Genomic DNA, 17,161 nt, shown 5'->3' with positions numbered 1-17,161 from the left:
TTTGGGGGAATAGCTGTAATTTTACTGTTTTTCTCAAAAATTGTATGACTTTTTTCACTTAAGTCTTTCTCCTCTCTCTCTCTCTCTCTCTCTCTCTCTCTCTCTCTCTCTTTCTTTCATTTGTTATTTCTAATTGTTTCCTATGTATTACTTACGGAGTGGGCTGCTTGGTATATAATGATAAATAAGACATGGCCCCAGCCCTCAAGGGATGGGGAAGAGCAGACAGGAAATGATAAATGACAGAACAAGTAGTGGGACAGAACAAGCTGGAATACACAGCTCTGGACCCCATTACAAAGACCTCTCTTGACTTTTAGGAGAGCCACAAAAAGTCATCTCAAAAAGGGGGAATATGATAGTAAGAAACAGTGTCTCTACAGGATGTGGCATTTTTTGAAATGGTATACAGTGTGACTAGATTTGCCCGTGGAATGGTGGTTTAGAAGATAAGCAGATTATAAAGGACTGACAAGTTTTGTTCATCTGCAGGTAATAGATAGTTTGAAAGCTTTTGAGCAGGGAATAATAAGATTATTTTTGTTTTCTTTAACTTTTATCATAATTTGAACTGGAGCTCAAGATGACAGAGTTATAACAGAGGGAGTACTCTACAGCATTACAGCATTACTAGCATATCAGCATTACTAGCAGTGACCAATTTAAAAATTTTCAGGAACCAATCTGACATTAGTGTTTATTGCTGGATCAATTCACTATTTCAATGTGATAGATTTTTTTTTTTTTTTTTTTTTTTTTTTTTTGGTACTTGGGATTGGACCCAGGGGCACTTAGCCACTGAGCTAGTAGCCAACCCTTTTTATTTTTTGAAACAGGGTTTTGCTAAGTTGTTAGGGCTGTGCTAAGTTGCTGAGGCTGGCTTTGAACTTGTGATCCTCCTGCCTTAGCCTCCAAAGCCACTGGGATTATAGGCATGTGCCACCATACCCAGACAGATATGGTTTTTTAGAAAGGTAATTCTGGTGGCCTTGAAGAGTAAACTGTAGCTGGGGAGAGACTAGTGCTAGGGAAAGGCCTTAGGAGGTGAGAGGTGCAGTAACTGTGTAGTGAACTCTCACTGGGTGACCAGGTGTTCCTACCCAGGATTACCCAGGAGAGAAGAAACAGAATGTATGCTCTCATAAATATCTCTGCACAAACATTTATAGCAGCGTTATTCATAATGGCCTATAATTGGAAATAACCCAAATAACTATCAAATGCTATTTGATGGATTTAATGTGGTATGTCCATATTATAGAATACTACTCAGCAGTGAAAAGTAATGAATTATACTATTGACATGTGTAAATAAATCGAAAAGCACAATGCTCAGTGAAATAAGCCAATCTCAAAAGGCTGTAATACTATTTTGATTCCATTTATTTGGCATTCTGGAAAAGGCCAAAAGTAGACAAAAATCAGATCAGTGGTTGTTGGAGGACGAGAGAGGTGGGGATTGACTGCAGAGTGGCCCGAGGGAACTTTGGGATAAAATTGCTATATGTCTTGACTGAGGTAGTGTTTAAACACTGTATACATTTATCAAAACTCATCAAGCTCTTCACTTTAAAGGGGTGAATTTTATTATATATAAATCATACTTCAATAAACCCGTTAAGACAAACAACAATGTAAATGAACCTCAAAAACGTGCTAAATTAAAGAAGTCAGACTCAGAAGAGTATATTCCATGTGATTCCATTTATAGGAAACTCTAGAACAGGCAAAACAAATCTGTGGTGAAAAAAATAAGAATTGTAGTTGTAGGGGTGATAGGCAAGGTATATACCAGGAAAGGGCATGGGGACTCTTTCTGAGGTGAGGGAAATGTTCTGTGTGGGTTGATGGGACTGTGGGTTACATGGATGTATCCAGTTACCAAGACTCACTAAACTACCCCTTAAGCTCTGTGCACTTCATCATTGTAAGTTGTACCTTAGAAGGGATAGAGAAGATCTGATGGATTTAAGAGGAAGGATGATAAAGAGAAATGTGGCAACATGTTGGATTTGGGAGGTGGCAGGGAGAGTGTTTCTAGCTTTGGGGCCTGGTGAATGGGGTCACCTTTTTGCAAGATAGGAAACTAAACAATTTTGGGCAAAGATACCAGTGCTGATTTGCTGAGTGTGGAGTTCCTGTGGGATATTCTAGTGACAGTGTCTATATGGATGTTGGAATTATGGATTTGGCATCCAGGAGATGACTAAAGATAGTTAAATGTTATCATATCATTAATTGTAGCCGTGAGAATACATGAGCTTACCCAAGAAGAGAATAGAACTGAGCAGGAAAGAGATCTGAGGATGCCAGAGAGAAGGAATAAGAGGAGAATCAAAAGAGAGCAGTGTCCTGGAACCCAAGGGAGAAGAAAGTTCCTATTAGTAGGAGGTGGTCGACACTTCCAGATGCTTGGGCTTTTTGGTGATCATAGTCAATTAGTAGACAGTGGAAGCATAAGCAAATTTTTATGGGGTGGGGAGGGAATAGGCATTGTGAGAGTTCAGACAGCTAAGTGCAGGTTGCTATTTTAAGAAGCCGTGTTTAAAGCAATGGGGAGAAAGGGGTACAGATGTAAAGCAGAGGTGCAGAGAAGCAGCCTCTTACACTGACCAGTCTCATTTTCAGGTTGCTTTGGTTTGGCTAGGGGCTGAAGGAAATTTTTCTTACCAAGGAAAATTGTCCTGGGGAAATAATTGAATAAGGTTGTAGCAACAGTCTTTGAAAATCGTTGATCTGAACAGAGGAACAAAGAGAGGAACTATTAGCACAGGAAAAGCCTGGCTTGTCTGCACCCGATGACAGGGACACTTGGAAATCTCATCCTGGATACTGAATTTTTAAAATTCTAGACCCGGCTGTTTAAACACACAAAAATGAAAAGGTGAGGAAGCTTGATGTTCTCAGCACCACCTTCTCTTTGCCTTTTAAAATCTTTAATATCCATAGAAAAGTCCAACCCTAGTTAAAAGAACCCAGGCTCATGTTTTAAGCTGAGTTGTTTATTCAAGAGAGAAATCTGATACGCAGCTGTCTTCTGCCCCTTCCCTCTTCCCTGGCTCCAGCCTTTTAGGTGAGCTGAGCTTTGCACTGTGTCTCAGTGGTGCCACATGGCCACCTGTGCTTCTTCCTCACTCTTCCGTGACTGATACAGGCGTAGTTAGATATTTTAGTTTGGCACACTCCCCATACACAATGTTTAGCACCAACAGGTTTTATTCACCGGAGTGAAAATTAATTTAGCACTGTGAAGGGAGTTCTTTCTCTTTAGGCCATATTTTTTTTTTCTTTCACTTCCCAAAATATTTGTTCTCAGCGTCTCCGCTGAGGTTCCTGTAATTTGCCTGTGATTTTGGGAAATGGTTAAGTAAATGTGGTGGTTGCTAAGTGCTCCCCTGGATTGTTAATCTAACTGTATCTTAATTTGTGACTGATTCTACAAACCTGATTAATATATGCATCGATCATTATTTTCACTATGTTCTTCCTAATATGATTACTACTGCTGCTTTATGAAACAGTTTAATCCTGAACTAAATTCAGCTTTTAAAACTGAAGAGACTCTTATTTTCTTGAATCAGACAATGTGCTCTCCTGTTCATATAATGTCAACAAGGACTTCTAGATTGTACATACAGTCAAGTTTTTCCTTTTAAATGCCTTCTTCGGTGCTTTATTGCAAAAGGTTTTTCTCAGGATAAAGGGGGAATATCCTGTGGCATTATTGAGGTTTGGGCAAGATATTCAGAAGATTCTAGTAGATATAAAAGGTATGAATTTGCTACCAAAATAGAGAGGTAAAGGAGTTTCCTTTTATTTACATTTTAAAATGTAGATGATATGTACATTTTATATAGTTACCTGAAGGTGAATCTCATCTCAAACACTCATATAATTTTTTATTAGTTTGCAAATTAAATGGAATCCTGTGTAATTGCTATGGAAGCCAATGCCTTCATGGAGACTTTACCCTAGAGGGTTTAGAATACAAATATCTTCTTGTTTTCACACAGCACAAACCAGATGGAGATTCACTGAGCATACAGGTATTAATAGTGATTAATCCGGAAGGCAGAGGAAACCAGAGGTTGCTAACGAAGTGTCAGAGAGAGAAGTGACTCCCCAGGTTCTACAATGCACAGTCAGGTGGACCTCTAGGTCTCCAGGTTCCCATTCTAGGATTCTCGGCACTGCATCATAAAACTTCAGACTTCCTGTGTTCTGAAATCTTTGAGGCCATCATTTTAGAAGTCTATGTTTTTTTATTTTTTTCTTTTTCTTTCTTTCTTAGAGAATTAAGAAATAAAAAAAACAAAAACCCTTGTTTTTTGGGGGAATAGGGTACTGGGGATTGGACCCAGGAGCACTCGACCACGGAGCCACATCCTCAGCCTTATTTTGTATTTTATTTAGAGATAGGGTCTCACTGAGTTGCTTATTAGCACCTCGCTTTTCCTGAGGCTGGCTTTGAACTCATGATCCTCCTGCCTCAGCCTCCCCAGCCACTGGTATTGCAGGCGTGCGCCACTGTGCCTGGCTTAAAAAGAAACAAAAACAAAACCAAAACCTTCTTTTTTTTTGGTGCTGGGGATTGAACCCATGGCCTTGTGCATGCAAGGCAAGCACTCTACCAACTGAGATATATCCCCAGCTCCTCCAAAATCCCTTCTTGATAAAATGAAATTTGTTTCAGAATGAGTTTCTGAAAAATTTCTGTTGTTCTGTGGGTATGACCTCTGATCACAGTAAGGAATTTAGTCTTTTTCCTTGGAGAAAAGGTGTAATTTCTTTTGAGTGACCCAGGGTGGGAAGTTTGGGAAGTCTGTAGCACTTATGAGACTCATGTTTGGTATGTGTACATCAAGATGGTACACCACTGTGATTTCATCTCATTAGTGAGAGCATCTCACTAGTAATAATATGAAGGGCTCCAAAGTTAACCTTTCATTCCTGAGTTTGTTAAATGAAATCAGGCAATCTAAGAGTCTTATTTTATTTCTTGCCATAGTTGGGGTGGGGCACTGAAGAAGAAAATCAGTAAATAATCCAGAAGCCATGGAAATTTGGTCTTTGGCTGTCCCCCCCTTCTTAAATATTGATGGTATGAAATGGTTTGTCACAATCCTGCTTTGCCACTCCTGGCTTCATCTTTTCTCTTCTGAATTTCTGTCTACAGGCCAATTATTTTACCTTCTGTGTTCAAATGGAGATTGAAACCATAGGAGAGAGGAAATAATAAATATATTTTACATTTAAATGTCTTCTTGACCTGGGTTACAAAAGCAAGATCTTATGTCTAAGAAAATGTGATGGAAGGACCCTAGAGTGGTGTCTTGAGTATATTTTTCTGTTTTCAGAGTATGGCAGGGAGGTTTGGAGTAGTCCCCAGTAGTGTCGTTACTGGATGCACTTGCTTCATTCCTTTTCTCAATAGTTTTTTATCCATGAGCATAGTAGCATCATGCTTGTAAACTCTTGTGGAGTCAGGTTGCTCTCTATGGAGAACTCAGGAACACAAATAGAGTGGATGATATAAGCAGGAATTGTATAATATTTTAAAATTAGCTTTAGAACTTGATTAATGTCTTGAACTTGAAGGATTCTCTTCTTTTGTTTCCACTTACTGTTTATACTGTTTCTAGAATTCTGGGGTAGTTGATGGATCAACCCTTTCAGATCTTTGTGCAGTTGTGATGTGTTAAATGATCTTGTGTGTTGTGTTGTATTTCTAGAACTATATGGCTTTGATGTGCTCATAGATTCTACTCTGAAGCCATGGTTGTTGGAAGTGAATCTGTCTCCTTCTTTGGCCTGGTAAGTCATTTCCATCAACTTGAAAAGGACAAACGTACAAGTGACCCTAAAACAATTTTTAACGAGGGTCAGGAGGGTCATTTCATTTAGCACTAGAAGACTTTCCCTCTGTTATTAGATAGAGAAGGCTCAAATTTTTAAATGATTTTTTGGCAACCAGGGATCCCTGTTTTCCTAGTCAGTTGCAGTATATGCTTACTGTTTATTGGACTTCTGGAATGTGATTTCTGCATTTGTTTTTATCCTGAAGGTTTTTTTTTTTTTAAAACTTGGTAGGTCTTTTGTTAAGAATAAAGAAATACATATGGTATTATATTCTCTTTATTTCAAAGGTTTATGCCGACTCAAATCCACATATACTGTAAAGCTGGACCTCTGCTTATGTAGGTTGTACCTGGTTCTTTTGCCTCCTCCACATCCTGGTATTCATCCAAAATTATAGTCTAAGAACTTCAAAAAATCTTTTTTTAAAAACCAATTCTTGTTTAGAAGAAGGAAAGACACATATTTTTCAGTACTGAGAAGATTCTTCTTACCTCTGCAGCCAGAATTTCTATTAGCTATACACTTATCTAAATAGAAAACCCTAGAGATTTATGCCAAAGACCACCCGGCTGTTGAATTTTAAGGATGAGAAGGAATGGCAGAGTGCCAGTGGAGCGAGATCTGGCTTCACCTCGGTAGTAAGGTGTAGAACTGGATGTTACAGATGCTGCCGATGTTATGCTGTACTTTGGCCGAGTCAGCCTTCTGCAGATTACCCAGTAAAGCACCTTAGACACTGATAGATGTCCCCGGGTGTTGCATCGGGTACAGCATGGAGGGACACCAAAGCCAGCCTTTTGCTTCCTGTTCATGTTGTTTGTGTTTCTGTGTGGGTTCCTGCTGCATCGTTTGGTGGGACTTTGGTATGTTTTGTTGTGTCTTTCTGCATTATTTGCAAGCCTAAGAAAATTGATTTAAAACAGAAAATAAAGACTTAACAGAAAAGTATGAAGGTGGCCAAAGTTTCTTGTCTTGTATGTGAATGTGATTCAACTATTGCAGCAGTAAAACAAAATTTGGATGATGGGCATACTTGTAAAAGAGCATACTAAAAGTCTAAGCCTTTAAAATCTACGGTGATAATGAAGCAATATTCTTGACTTGTGCAAAATTTGAATTGCATAAGACCTTCTGGAATAAAAAGATTACATGTTAGGGAATCAATGTGTTGGTGCTGGGCCTGCCTCACAGAGGGCGAGTTTAACACCAGGCTTTTATTTCTAGTACTTCTGCCCAGATGTTCTTGTCTTTTTCCATGGATTTGATGTGTTTTATATGTTGCTTCTCATCAACATTTGGAAACTCTCCTATATGGGGACCCATTAGAAGGCAGCTATTCTGTTAACCATAAAATTTATCAATTGTTCTTTTCTTTCTCTATTTTCTTAGTGATGCACCTCTGGACCTAAAAATTAAAGCCAGCATGATTTCAGATATGTTCACTGTTGTAGGTGAGTAGTGGTGTTTTCAAAACAGTCTCATATAAAAACTAACTAGAGCATCCATTTTGTCAGGCTCCATAGGTATTGCCAACTGGCAGTTCCTAAGCCATGCTGAATGTTTTGTACCAAAAAATTATATTTTCAGGGAAGTGTTTATATGTTTCTACTCCCCCTGGCTCCATCCTGTCCTGAGGCTGAACCACAACTAAGGCTGAGACCTGAGGCATAGGAATTATGAGCTGAGGCAGAGAATTAAGCAAAGATCTGCAGAAAGTGTATTTTTCTCTGAGCTGGGAAAGTGAAACCCACGGACGAAGCCTCGTTACAAAGGAGACTGGCTGTGTTTCTGCTAGACAGTCTCTACTGGTCTCAATATGATCCCTGGTGTAGTATTTATAACCAAAGTGGCCCAAAGAAGAAATCTCATTTTAAGTAGATAAGCCAAAACTTTGAAATGGAGATGGGCAGTCAGGTGGATATGATGTGGATTTATTATTGTTTTTTGAAATTTTCTAAAAAGACATAATAATGTGTATTTGAGATGAACTAGTACTTGATGTACCAGTAAGTGCTATAAAACTTAGCTACTCTATTCTTCTTGGATGGGAATTCACTTCTTTTTAGGAAGTCAGTGAAATTAGTTGACGTCCAATTTCTTAAATGATAGAAAATGTACAAAGCCCGTTTGGGGAGTAGCCAATGGGCCACCTTCGGCATTTCCAGAAGTAGATCATGTAGCAGGACAACACTGCTCTCTTGCTTTTGGATTCCCAGTAAAAACAACATCATTCTCTAGTCAGACTTCTGGAAACCACTTTGAAATAACTTGTTTTTATTAATAACTATGTGTTTTAAAATGGCCATATACACATTTACTCAGGATTCATCAAAAATCTACATCTCTTTCTCAAATTAGAGTCACTTTTCAGCTACCCAACTAACATAATCATCTTGATGATGGATCTCTGTGATATTTATGACTGTGTAATTGAGTTTGTGCATCTACAGTTGCAGCCAAATCTGCTAATATCTTAGAAAATGGCAGGTTTTAATGTGGCCCACTCCCCATTTAGGATTTGTGTGCCAAGATCCTGCCCAGCGGGCAACTACTCGGCCAATTTATCCCACCTTTGAGTCTTCCAGGAGAAACCCTTTCCAGAAACCTCAGGTAAGGAAATTCAGCAGCAGGGAGTCCAGGGGAGGCTTACAAGGAAGTGGCAGCAGATGTAAATGAGGGAGTCCAAGTGCCATGGAGGTGAGGTGGCTTAGAGGAGGAGAATTGGGGATCAGTCTAGACAGGGGGCAGTTATGTTCAGCTGTGGCTAAAAGCTTATGCTTTCCAACAAATTTACTCCCTGCCTTTGTTTTGTCTTTTCTCTTGGTTTCTTTTTCTCATGCCTTTCCTTTTGTCTTTATGTCTCTTTTCAAAAGTTACCTCCCCCTTCCCAAATGGGCATACTCATAAACAAAGCACAGAGAGGGAGCCTATGAATTCTTAGTCATTACTGCATTCTTTCTGATCTTCAGACTAATTTCAAAGATGCTCCCTTGAAATAGCATCTCCCTTGAAATAGCATCTTCTCTACCTGAAATTCTCTTCAAAGGACCTTGAATGATTGTGAGTTATTGATTGAGGCTAAATGAAATAAATGCCCAAAGAAACTTGGGCTAGTCAGAAACATCATTTGATCACACATTGCTCTGGTCTTTGTGTACTCTGCGTTTTTGTCCCACTTAAACCCATCAGCTAACCTCCGTCTGCTCCTTCCGTCCTCTCATCAGTCCCTGTCTGTCTCTACACTGCTGATTTCTTTGCTTTTAATTTTTCTTCTCGTGTAAAAGCTCCCTCTTCCCCCGCTCTGTGCATCGGGTTTGATCACCTCGCATTCCCGAAGTTTTGGAGATACTTTCTTACTAAGTCATCCCACTCTTCAGTGACCGTCACTTCTCATGGCAGCCTTACTTACTTGTTCTGCATTGCGTGGTTTTGCATTCACCGATTCATTGCTTTTAAATTGTCCAGTCTCCTTCACTAGATGTAGGTTCTTTCCTGCTCCCCTCCCTCCCTCTTCTCCCCTTTCCCGTCCTTTTGATCCCTTTCACACCCTTACTTCAGCCCTTCACTCCTTTCCTTTTCCCTCCCTTTCCTTCCGTTGCTCTTCCTGCTCCTCTTCCCTTTGCTTGCTGGTCTTATTTAGAGTGGTGCTGGTTCTGTTTGCCAAGCTCATATACTATCATTTATTTAGAGAACTTTTCACTAGAACGGGGTTTTCAAACTCAACCTCCAGGCCTACAGGCAGATGATGTCAGTGAGTACCTGCGGCAGGTGTAACGCAGCTAGAGTGATGTGATAGAGTAGGAGAGCATGGGCCTCACGGAAAAGGGGCGCCTGTTTAACTAATGTGCTCTAACTGATCACTGCCACACGTCAGTGTGGGCCAAAGGGGCTGAGATCTTCCTGTTGTCAAGAGCAATCAGAAATCTTGCTTTTAAATATCAGCAATTAGTTCATTAAAACAAAACAAAACAAAACAGTTATGCAGGCCAAACATAACATTTCTTTGAGCCGGATGCAGTCTGTCCAACTGTGACCCCTGCTCTGGAATAGACTTCCTAAGTATTAATGTGATGTGGAACAGGGTGTACTGTATTTTAAGAGGTATTATCTTGGATTACAAATAAAGGCAGCAGAGTTGTACTTGATGAATGCATCATCACAGATCAAAGGGTTTTTAAAAAAATTTTAATAAGAAAAAGTACAGGATTAACCTAGGTGTATTGGGAAAGCTTAATTTGGGCAATCACATTCCTTTGCAGGTTATTTCCTATGGCATCTTTGGCAGGAGCCTCCAAATTGATATAGAAAGAATTGTGAATGTTTCTGTCCAGTTTTAACACAGTTTCCCAAGTTGCACTTCTATGGGTAACTGTATAACAAGCTGGGATGAGTGAACTCTTCTCTTGGCTTGCCTGTCATTTTTTTATTGGCAGTTCTTTGCAAATGGTAGGCAATCTACTTAATGTTTTTTTTGCCAACTGGTAGGTAATGGCATGATATCATCCATAAGCAGCCCATAGGGCATTTACAGACAGGTGCTAAAGGAACTATAGCCTAGGTACATGTACTGTTTGAAACCAATGGTCAGGAGATGATGATCTTCAGTACTTGGCAGAATTGTGCCCTTGGTGGTGAGAAGTTGAAGATGGAATGCAAATGGTATAGGAGAAAGTGTGAAAAATACAAATTCTCTAATTTTTCATCCACAAAAGTGTGGGGCTCTTGCCTTTGGTCTGTGCTTGGAGATTGTTTTTTTCCTTTTTCATATCATAGATGTAGAAGATGGAAAATGTAGGCATGTTAGGAGAAGATAAGGCTTTATTCCATTTTTCTGTCTTTTATAGTGCCCAGTATCTGCACAGTTTCAATCATCATACACCAAGCAGGTAAGTTCTGGATCATTTGGAGACTTCATTCAAATTTTATTCCCATTTTCAAATGGAAAATCTTTTAGCTTTAACCTTTTTTGGTATGTATTTATGTGCTTGTCTTTTTTGCACAATTGAGTCAGACGAGATAGAATAAACAAAGATTTGTACACAATTACTGTTGGTTATAGAAGGTAAGAGGAGAGGATATGGGAACGTGTGGGTCCTCTTCCTGATGGTGACTTTGCTGTGATGGAGACAGTTGAATTTAAATGAGGAACAGGGCAGAGGTATATCTGTTGCTTTAACCAAAATATTCTAGAAAGGAACTATTACAGTTCACAAATGAAACTTGTTTGACTCAGATGTCTTAATGAAATATACTGTTGTTAGTAGCTTAATATTAACAGTGTTTTCACATTGGGTGTTGGGCTGTATTTGAGTTTCTTGACAGATGACATTTCATACATGTAGTGATTTGCAGTCGAAACTTAGAAACCTGCCATGATTAGTGTTTCAGATGCTACCTTTTAAAAAAAGGCAAATATCTTTCTCTCTGAATGGTCAGCATTTGCTCTCTTACTGTTCTTATAAGTAGTATTTCAGATTAGCCATCACTTTCTTCTAAGCAGATCTTTTTTTTGTCTTTTATCTTTTTAAAGCAATAGTCTAGAAGTTTAAATCCTCTTTCTATTATTTGATGCTCTTTTGATAGGTGTCCTTAAGTGTGTTACTGCAACACTGTTAGCAAAAAACTCCAGTATACTTATTTTGGCATTTATACTTTCCAATGCAGTTTATTATTTCTGATAAAGTGATTTATATGAAGAAATGAAAAAAAAGTAGATGCCTTGTATTCTCTTTGCTAACTGGTTGGTTTGATTGTATAGTATGTGTTATGGGTTTAGATGGTGGAGTTCAAAACTATAGTATATGTAGTGTTTATATTTAGTAAGTCCTAAACGTGTTAGGTGCTATCCATGTCCTCCCTACCCCCAAAAGGCTGTTGACTTAAAGAGCTTATGTTCTAAATACCCCTGGAACTGATCTGCTTAAGGAGAATATTAAAAATACTATTTCAGAGACTTCTGAGTTTGATGTCAGAGCATCTCAGATATATAGTTCTGATCTTAATTCTCCTTTATCTATTTTAATCCCATTAAATCTAGGTACACTGCTTGAATCATAGTAGGCTGCAGTAGCCTTACTGGAGAGCCAGGCTTCTCTTGCGTCTTTGAACACTGTTTACATGACACAAAATCTTTATTTGGTCAACGTTAAGCATGTTATTCTTTGACTCTCGTTCTTGGCAGTGTTCTGTTTTGTCACTGTCTTTCTGTTAGTGAAGCTCTCAACTCCATAGTAGTTCCATCAGAACTAAGAACATTTTCATCATGAAGTCTTAGTACTGTTGCCCCTCACCTGCCTTTTCCTTTCTATTTTATTGTCTCCATTGACATGTGTCTTTTTCCTCAAATGTCTATGTCAGATTTTCCACTTGTCAGAAATCGCATTGCCTGCTAGTGTGCAAAGAGCATGGACTTTAGAATCGGATAGGCCTGGGTTCAGATTTGATCTCTGCCGCTGCTAGCTGAGAGACTCGGCACATTCCCTTTACTCTGGGGCTCAGTTCCCACGTCACCCAGTGGGGAGCATGGTACACACATGGAGGTATGGTGAGGAAGAAAGGATGAAACATGTCAAATATTTGGGATAGTGCCGATCGCTCAGTGCATACTCAGAAAATATAGCCTCTTCATACTTTTGAGTCCTATTTTGATTTTCTTTTTTCCATTGTTAACATCTAGAGTTATTCTGATGTTCATCAATCTCTAATAATCTCTTACACATTTGCTATCACCCACAAATGTTAGCTATCTATTAATTTCTTTATTTTTTCTTCCAGACATTATTGGAGATTCTCAATAATGCTAAGTATCATTTACTGAGGTTGATATTCTCTTGAATTGGTTTTGAACTGAATTTCAGTTTTTGTCAGTGTATTGTACTCACTATATTATGGCACTAACCCCTGAGTGGAAGTATAATTTAGAATAAACATTTCATGAAATTTTTTCAAACACTTCTCTAAAATCCAAAGACATCAAATATATCTTCTATAGTCTCCATTTTTGTAATTTTACCCTAAAAGTTAAATTTTTAAAGCATGCTTTAAAATAAATAAAGCAGTCTCCATACTACTATTCATGAGACCATTAAATTCCAAATGTCTATGGATTTTTTTCTTTTAACATTTGTTCCATTATTTTACTAGGAGTTCTTGCTAGACTTGCCAGGTGGTAATCACCAGGAGCATACTTCTACATTTTTGAAGATTGGTACCTCATTTTTTTTTTTCTTAATCCTCTGGTACCTCCTCAGATGTTCATGATTTTTCAGACATAATTGCAAGTGGTTTGGGGAGGGATTTTTTGTTGTTGTTTTTTTAAAGCCAGTTTCCATTAGAACAAGATGCATGTCTCTCAGGATTGCTGACGTCCATTTATCCCAAAGTTCCAGACATTGCCGATCTCTTTTATTATAACACAAGCCTGCTTACTTACTTACTTAGTTACCTCCACCATTTCACAGTTCACCATTTCTGGTTATCATTACATTTAAACCTTCTCTTAGAAACCCATTTTTTGGTCCATATCTACCCAGATTTATTAAATGGTCCTTTTCATTTATTTTTTTTTCACTGTAGCACTCCTTCATTTTGCTTTTTAAACTGTGTTTACCTTTTCATGTTCCAGATGGCAAGTTGTATTACATATTAGTTGAGCTATTTCTAGTTCCTTTGGTTTTAATGATGAATTCCAAACTTGGTGAAACTGCATTGGAATTCTTTATTCTTTACATTTGTATTCTGTCAAGCAGATTTTATTTTCTGCTCCTTGATTATGATATCTTTTAGAAGATCTCACCTTTTTTAATATTCTATATTTATTAGGTTCTTATTACTAATATTTGCTAGCTTTCTTTAGGCTGAGAAAATACTTTTTCTGAATCAACATCTGTTTCTTGCTGGTTTGAGTGGGGACACAGGGTTCCTTGTCTCAAAAGTTTAACATTCTCAGTCAATTCTTCCTTAGCAATAATGGTTAGATACATAAACACTTCTTCTTTGGTAGGTTTCTGAATCATACATTTTGCTCAGGATAATTTAACATCTTTGATGCATGTTGCAAGGCAGAATTCTTACCTCGGCTGTAATTTAGCAGTTTAAAATTTATCTGGGCACCTGGTAGTCTAAATCATGTGTCATCTAACCAGTGGCAACAGGTCTCTTTTAAGTTCAGAGAGGGCTTATTGCCTTACTATTAGTAAGTCAACCCATTGAAACGTGATTTATTATATCTGATGTGCCCAAGGTCAAGACCACAGAATGGCTTACATTTGTACTCTTTTGTCTTTGTTTCTGATAGTTGTGATAACCTTTCATAGCAGTCTGATTTCTTTGTTTTCTTCACTGTTAGTCTCCAAGTGTGTCTCCTTGACACAAACCATCTCTTTTCTCTCCTTTTCCTTCGTCTCCCCTTTTTTAGTTCTCTGCCTTTGTTCTCATCTTTATTTTATTATATCATTTGAATGAGTACTCTACTCTGTTCTTACATTATTTGAGATGATTTTAAAAGATCTTTAAATAGCATCGAGTAAGGCTACTTGACTTTGGAGGGTTCACTGCCAGTGGTTTCAGGTGGTGTTATGATCAGAGCCATCCTGTCCCATGTGAACTAGATCAGTATCTTTTGACAAACAGTAAGTAGGCTGTGATCACAAGAAAAGTCCTTGACCCTTTCCATTTAATATTTTGGCTTTTATAAATTATACACTAAGTAAGTATCATACTTTAAGATTTTTGAAGACATGATTATATTACTTATCTTGGTTTCCTTCCTAAATCATTAAACTTTCCCCTTTTTACCTTCTCACATACTGTTTAATGTATTCCTAGAGACTGAAGGGGATTAAAGTATTTCCTAAAACTTTCTGCAAGTTCTAATTCTAAATATGATTAAGTTGTTTGTCAGCACATTCATTCATTTATTTGTTCAGCAAATATTTGTCGCTCTACTCCATGCTAAATACTGCTCTAGATGGTGGAGATAACCACCATAGTATGAATTAGACAGCTAAAAGTCCCTGTCTTCACGTGTTGATGACATCTGTTGATTTCATGGTTTTTCTTTATATAGGTATCTTCTGTGGAGGTCTCTATCAAAAAATCTAGTTTTTATAACTCCCTTGCTGCTTTGAAAATCAGTATATCTTTCTTTCCCTATGTCCAAACCATTTATGTTTTTGTGTGTACCTGGGTGTACCCGTGTGTTGGGACTGGCCTAACAATAGACTGGGGTGGTTAAGCAACAGGAATTTATTTATCACAGTTCTGGGTGATGGAAAGCACAAATTCAAGGTCCCAACAAAACTTATATTTTATTCCAACTTTATTTTGACTTTTAGGTAGTTCTATCCTGTATGCTCACGGGATCTTGTCTTATGTGTACCTGGGGGAAAGCTTGTAGGCGTGAGCAAGCTCTCTGGCACTAATCCCAATAGCCCAAGGCCCCACCCTCATGACATTATCTAATCCTAGTTACCTTTCCAGGGCCCCATCTCCAAGTGACATCCAAGGGACTTCACCATGTGAATTTTGGGGACACAGACATCCATAAGTAGTCTACTCATGGACACAGTCATTGTTGTATACATTGGGGCTGCTTCTCCCTAGTTGAAGTTTCTTTTGGGAATCCAGTAGGCAGTTTGCTTCCATAGTCCTTGAATTCTTACTTTTTCTACTAGGCAGATTTATATGTGTTATTTTATCAGCCACTTGATCTATTTCGAAAATAGAGTTATTATCATGCTTCATGCCATCTGACTTCCCTTGCTGCCTTTCTGTGTCTCTGCTTGTATTATATCAGTTACTTAAGACTTTTGTAGTCAGCGGGTCTCCCTGATCCTCATTCAGAAGCTGAAATAGCTCAGATTGTGTGTTGGGATCCTTGATGAACACGGCTTTGTGACAGCCTCATTGAAGTCTCTTAAAGTCCTGCAGCCACACGTCTCCTTGGCTGAAGCTTTCCCTCGCAGCTCTCTTCTGCGTCACTGACGATCTCATCTCAGTATTCCCACCTGAGGTTCTAAAACCTGGCTTAATGGTTTGTTCCTTGGTTTTGTGTCTTATGTCCCAATTCCCCTAGCTCTCTCCTTCCTCAGTGCTAAAAATAATAATAATAATAATTCCTTACTGGAATAAATACACATTTCCTTTTCTTTTCTGTGAGACTGTTTTCAAGTTTTTTTTCCCATATCTTGACATATTGGATATATTTTAAAACCAAGATTAGGAGTAGGTGCTGGCTTACAAAGCTCATGGACACCATTTCTTTTACCTGGCTCTTTTTTCTCTCACTCATAGTGTTTTTCTACTATTCTGTATTCTCTTCTGGCTTTTAACTTTACTAGTTTAACTTTATTATCTGTTTCCCAAGGTTTCAGGCCAAGAGATTAGTTACAGAAACTGGACTATAGATTTGAGCTTATATATGTATGTTTGGAAAGATAATGATGTTGAGTAAATAGAGGGAAATGAGGCAGAGAATGAGAACTTTTTTTTTTTAATTTGCTTTTATGTTCTTCCCCTTAGCGCTCCCGTCCACTCTCTGCCAGTGATGCAGAAATGAAAAACCTTGTGGGCTCCGCCCGGGAGAAGCTGCCGGGGAAGTTATGTGGTTCTGTGCTTGGTCTGTCAATGGAGGAGGTAAAGTCACTCCATTTCAGTCCTTTGTAGATTACCACAGGGCTCACTGAAAATTAGTGAGTAAGTAATAATATTTACAACAAGCTCTTATATTGAAAAGAGAAAGATTCAAGATGGAAGAAGCTGCTCAGAAAACATTTTAAATGCAGTTAATATCTCCCTGCGTGCTTTCATCATATTCTTGGATGATAACTCTTCCTTTGTCCAATAGCCACGTAGATTTGAGTTTTCAAAATAGGTACTTATAGCCAGATGTGATGGTGCATACCTGTAATTCCAGCAACTCTGGAGGCTGAGGCAGGAGGTTCACAAGTTTGAGGTCAGCCTCAGCAGCTTAGTGAGGCCCTAAAAGCAACTTAGTGAGACCCTGTCTCAAAATAAAAACTAAAAAGGGCTGGGATGTAGCTCAGATCCCCTAGGTTCAAATTCTGGTACCAAAAAACAAACAGGTATTTGTTTTACTTTCTCTTCCTCCATATAGATTAAAGTTTTACGGAGGGTAAAGGAAGAAAATGATCGGAGAGGTGGATTTATTCGCATATTTCCTACATCTGAGACATGGGAAATATATGGGTGAGGTGACTACCTTTTTTAAAAAATCTGTACTTTGAGTCCATAGAATTAGATTTATTGTGACACAGTTATCATTCCTCCCATGCAGTGCCTT

The 17,161-nt window shown here is 38.4% G+C and overlaps 1 protein-coding gene across 27 annotated transcripts in view; it reads left to right on the top strand.

Annotated features, from left to right (window-relative positions):
• The window catches only part of Ttll5 (tubulin tyrosine ligase like 5), a 265,849-nt gene that overhangs the window by 67,458 nt on the left and 181,230 nt on the right, over positions 1-17,161 (top strand). For 24 of the 27 annotated variants that reach the window (XR_009226355.1, XM_046440809.2, XM_046440806.2 and 21 more), the window contains 6 exons: positions 5,733-5,814; positions 7,249-7,310; positions 8,375-8,469; positions 10,704-10,745; positions 16,381-16,494; positions 16,976-17,067. Coding sequence is in view for 26 of the 27 variants with exons in the window: in XM_046440809.2 (XP_046296765.1) it covers positions 5,733-5,814; positions 7,249-7,310; positions 8,375-8,469; positions 10,704-10,745; positions 16,381-16,494; positions 16,976-17,067 (487 nt within the window). In the remaining variant the exon portion in view is untranslated. The remainder of the gene's footprint in view (positions 1-5,732; positions 5,815-7,248; positions 7,311-8,374; positions 8,470-10,703; positions 10,746-16,380; positions 16,495-16,975; positions 17,068-17,161) is intronic. The other 3 variants (XM_046440808.2, XM_046440802.2, XM_046440801.2) reach the window with 1 other exon arrangement.

This window comes from Marmota monax, unplaced genomic scaffold (assembly GCF_021218885.2).
Source record: "Marmota monax isolate L192 unplaced genomic scaffold, Marmota_monax_Labrador192_F-V1.1 WCK01_AAM20220418_F8-fsc00017, whole genome shotgun sequence".
Classification (NCBI taxonomy): domain Eukaryota; kingdom Metazoa; phylum Chordata; class Mammalia; order Rodentia; family Sciuridae; genus Marmota; species Marmota monax.
Note: the sequence above shows the minus strand (reverse complement) of the source record. Positions and strands in the feature narration are given on the sequence as shown.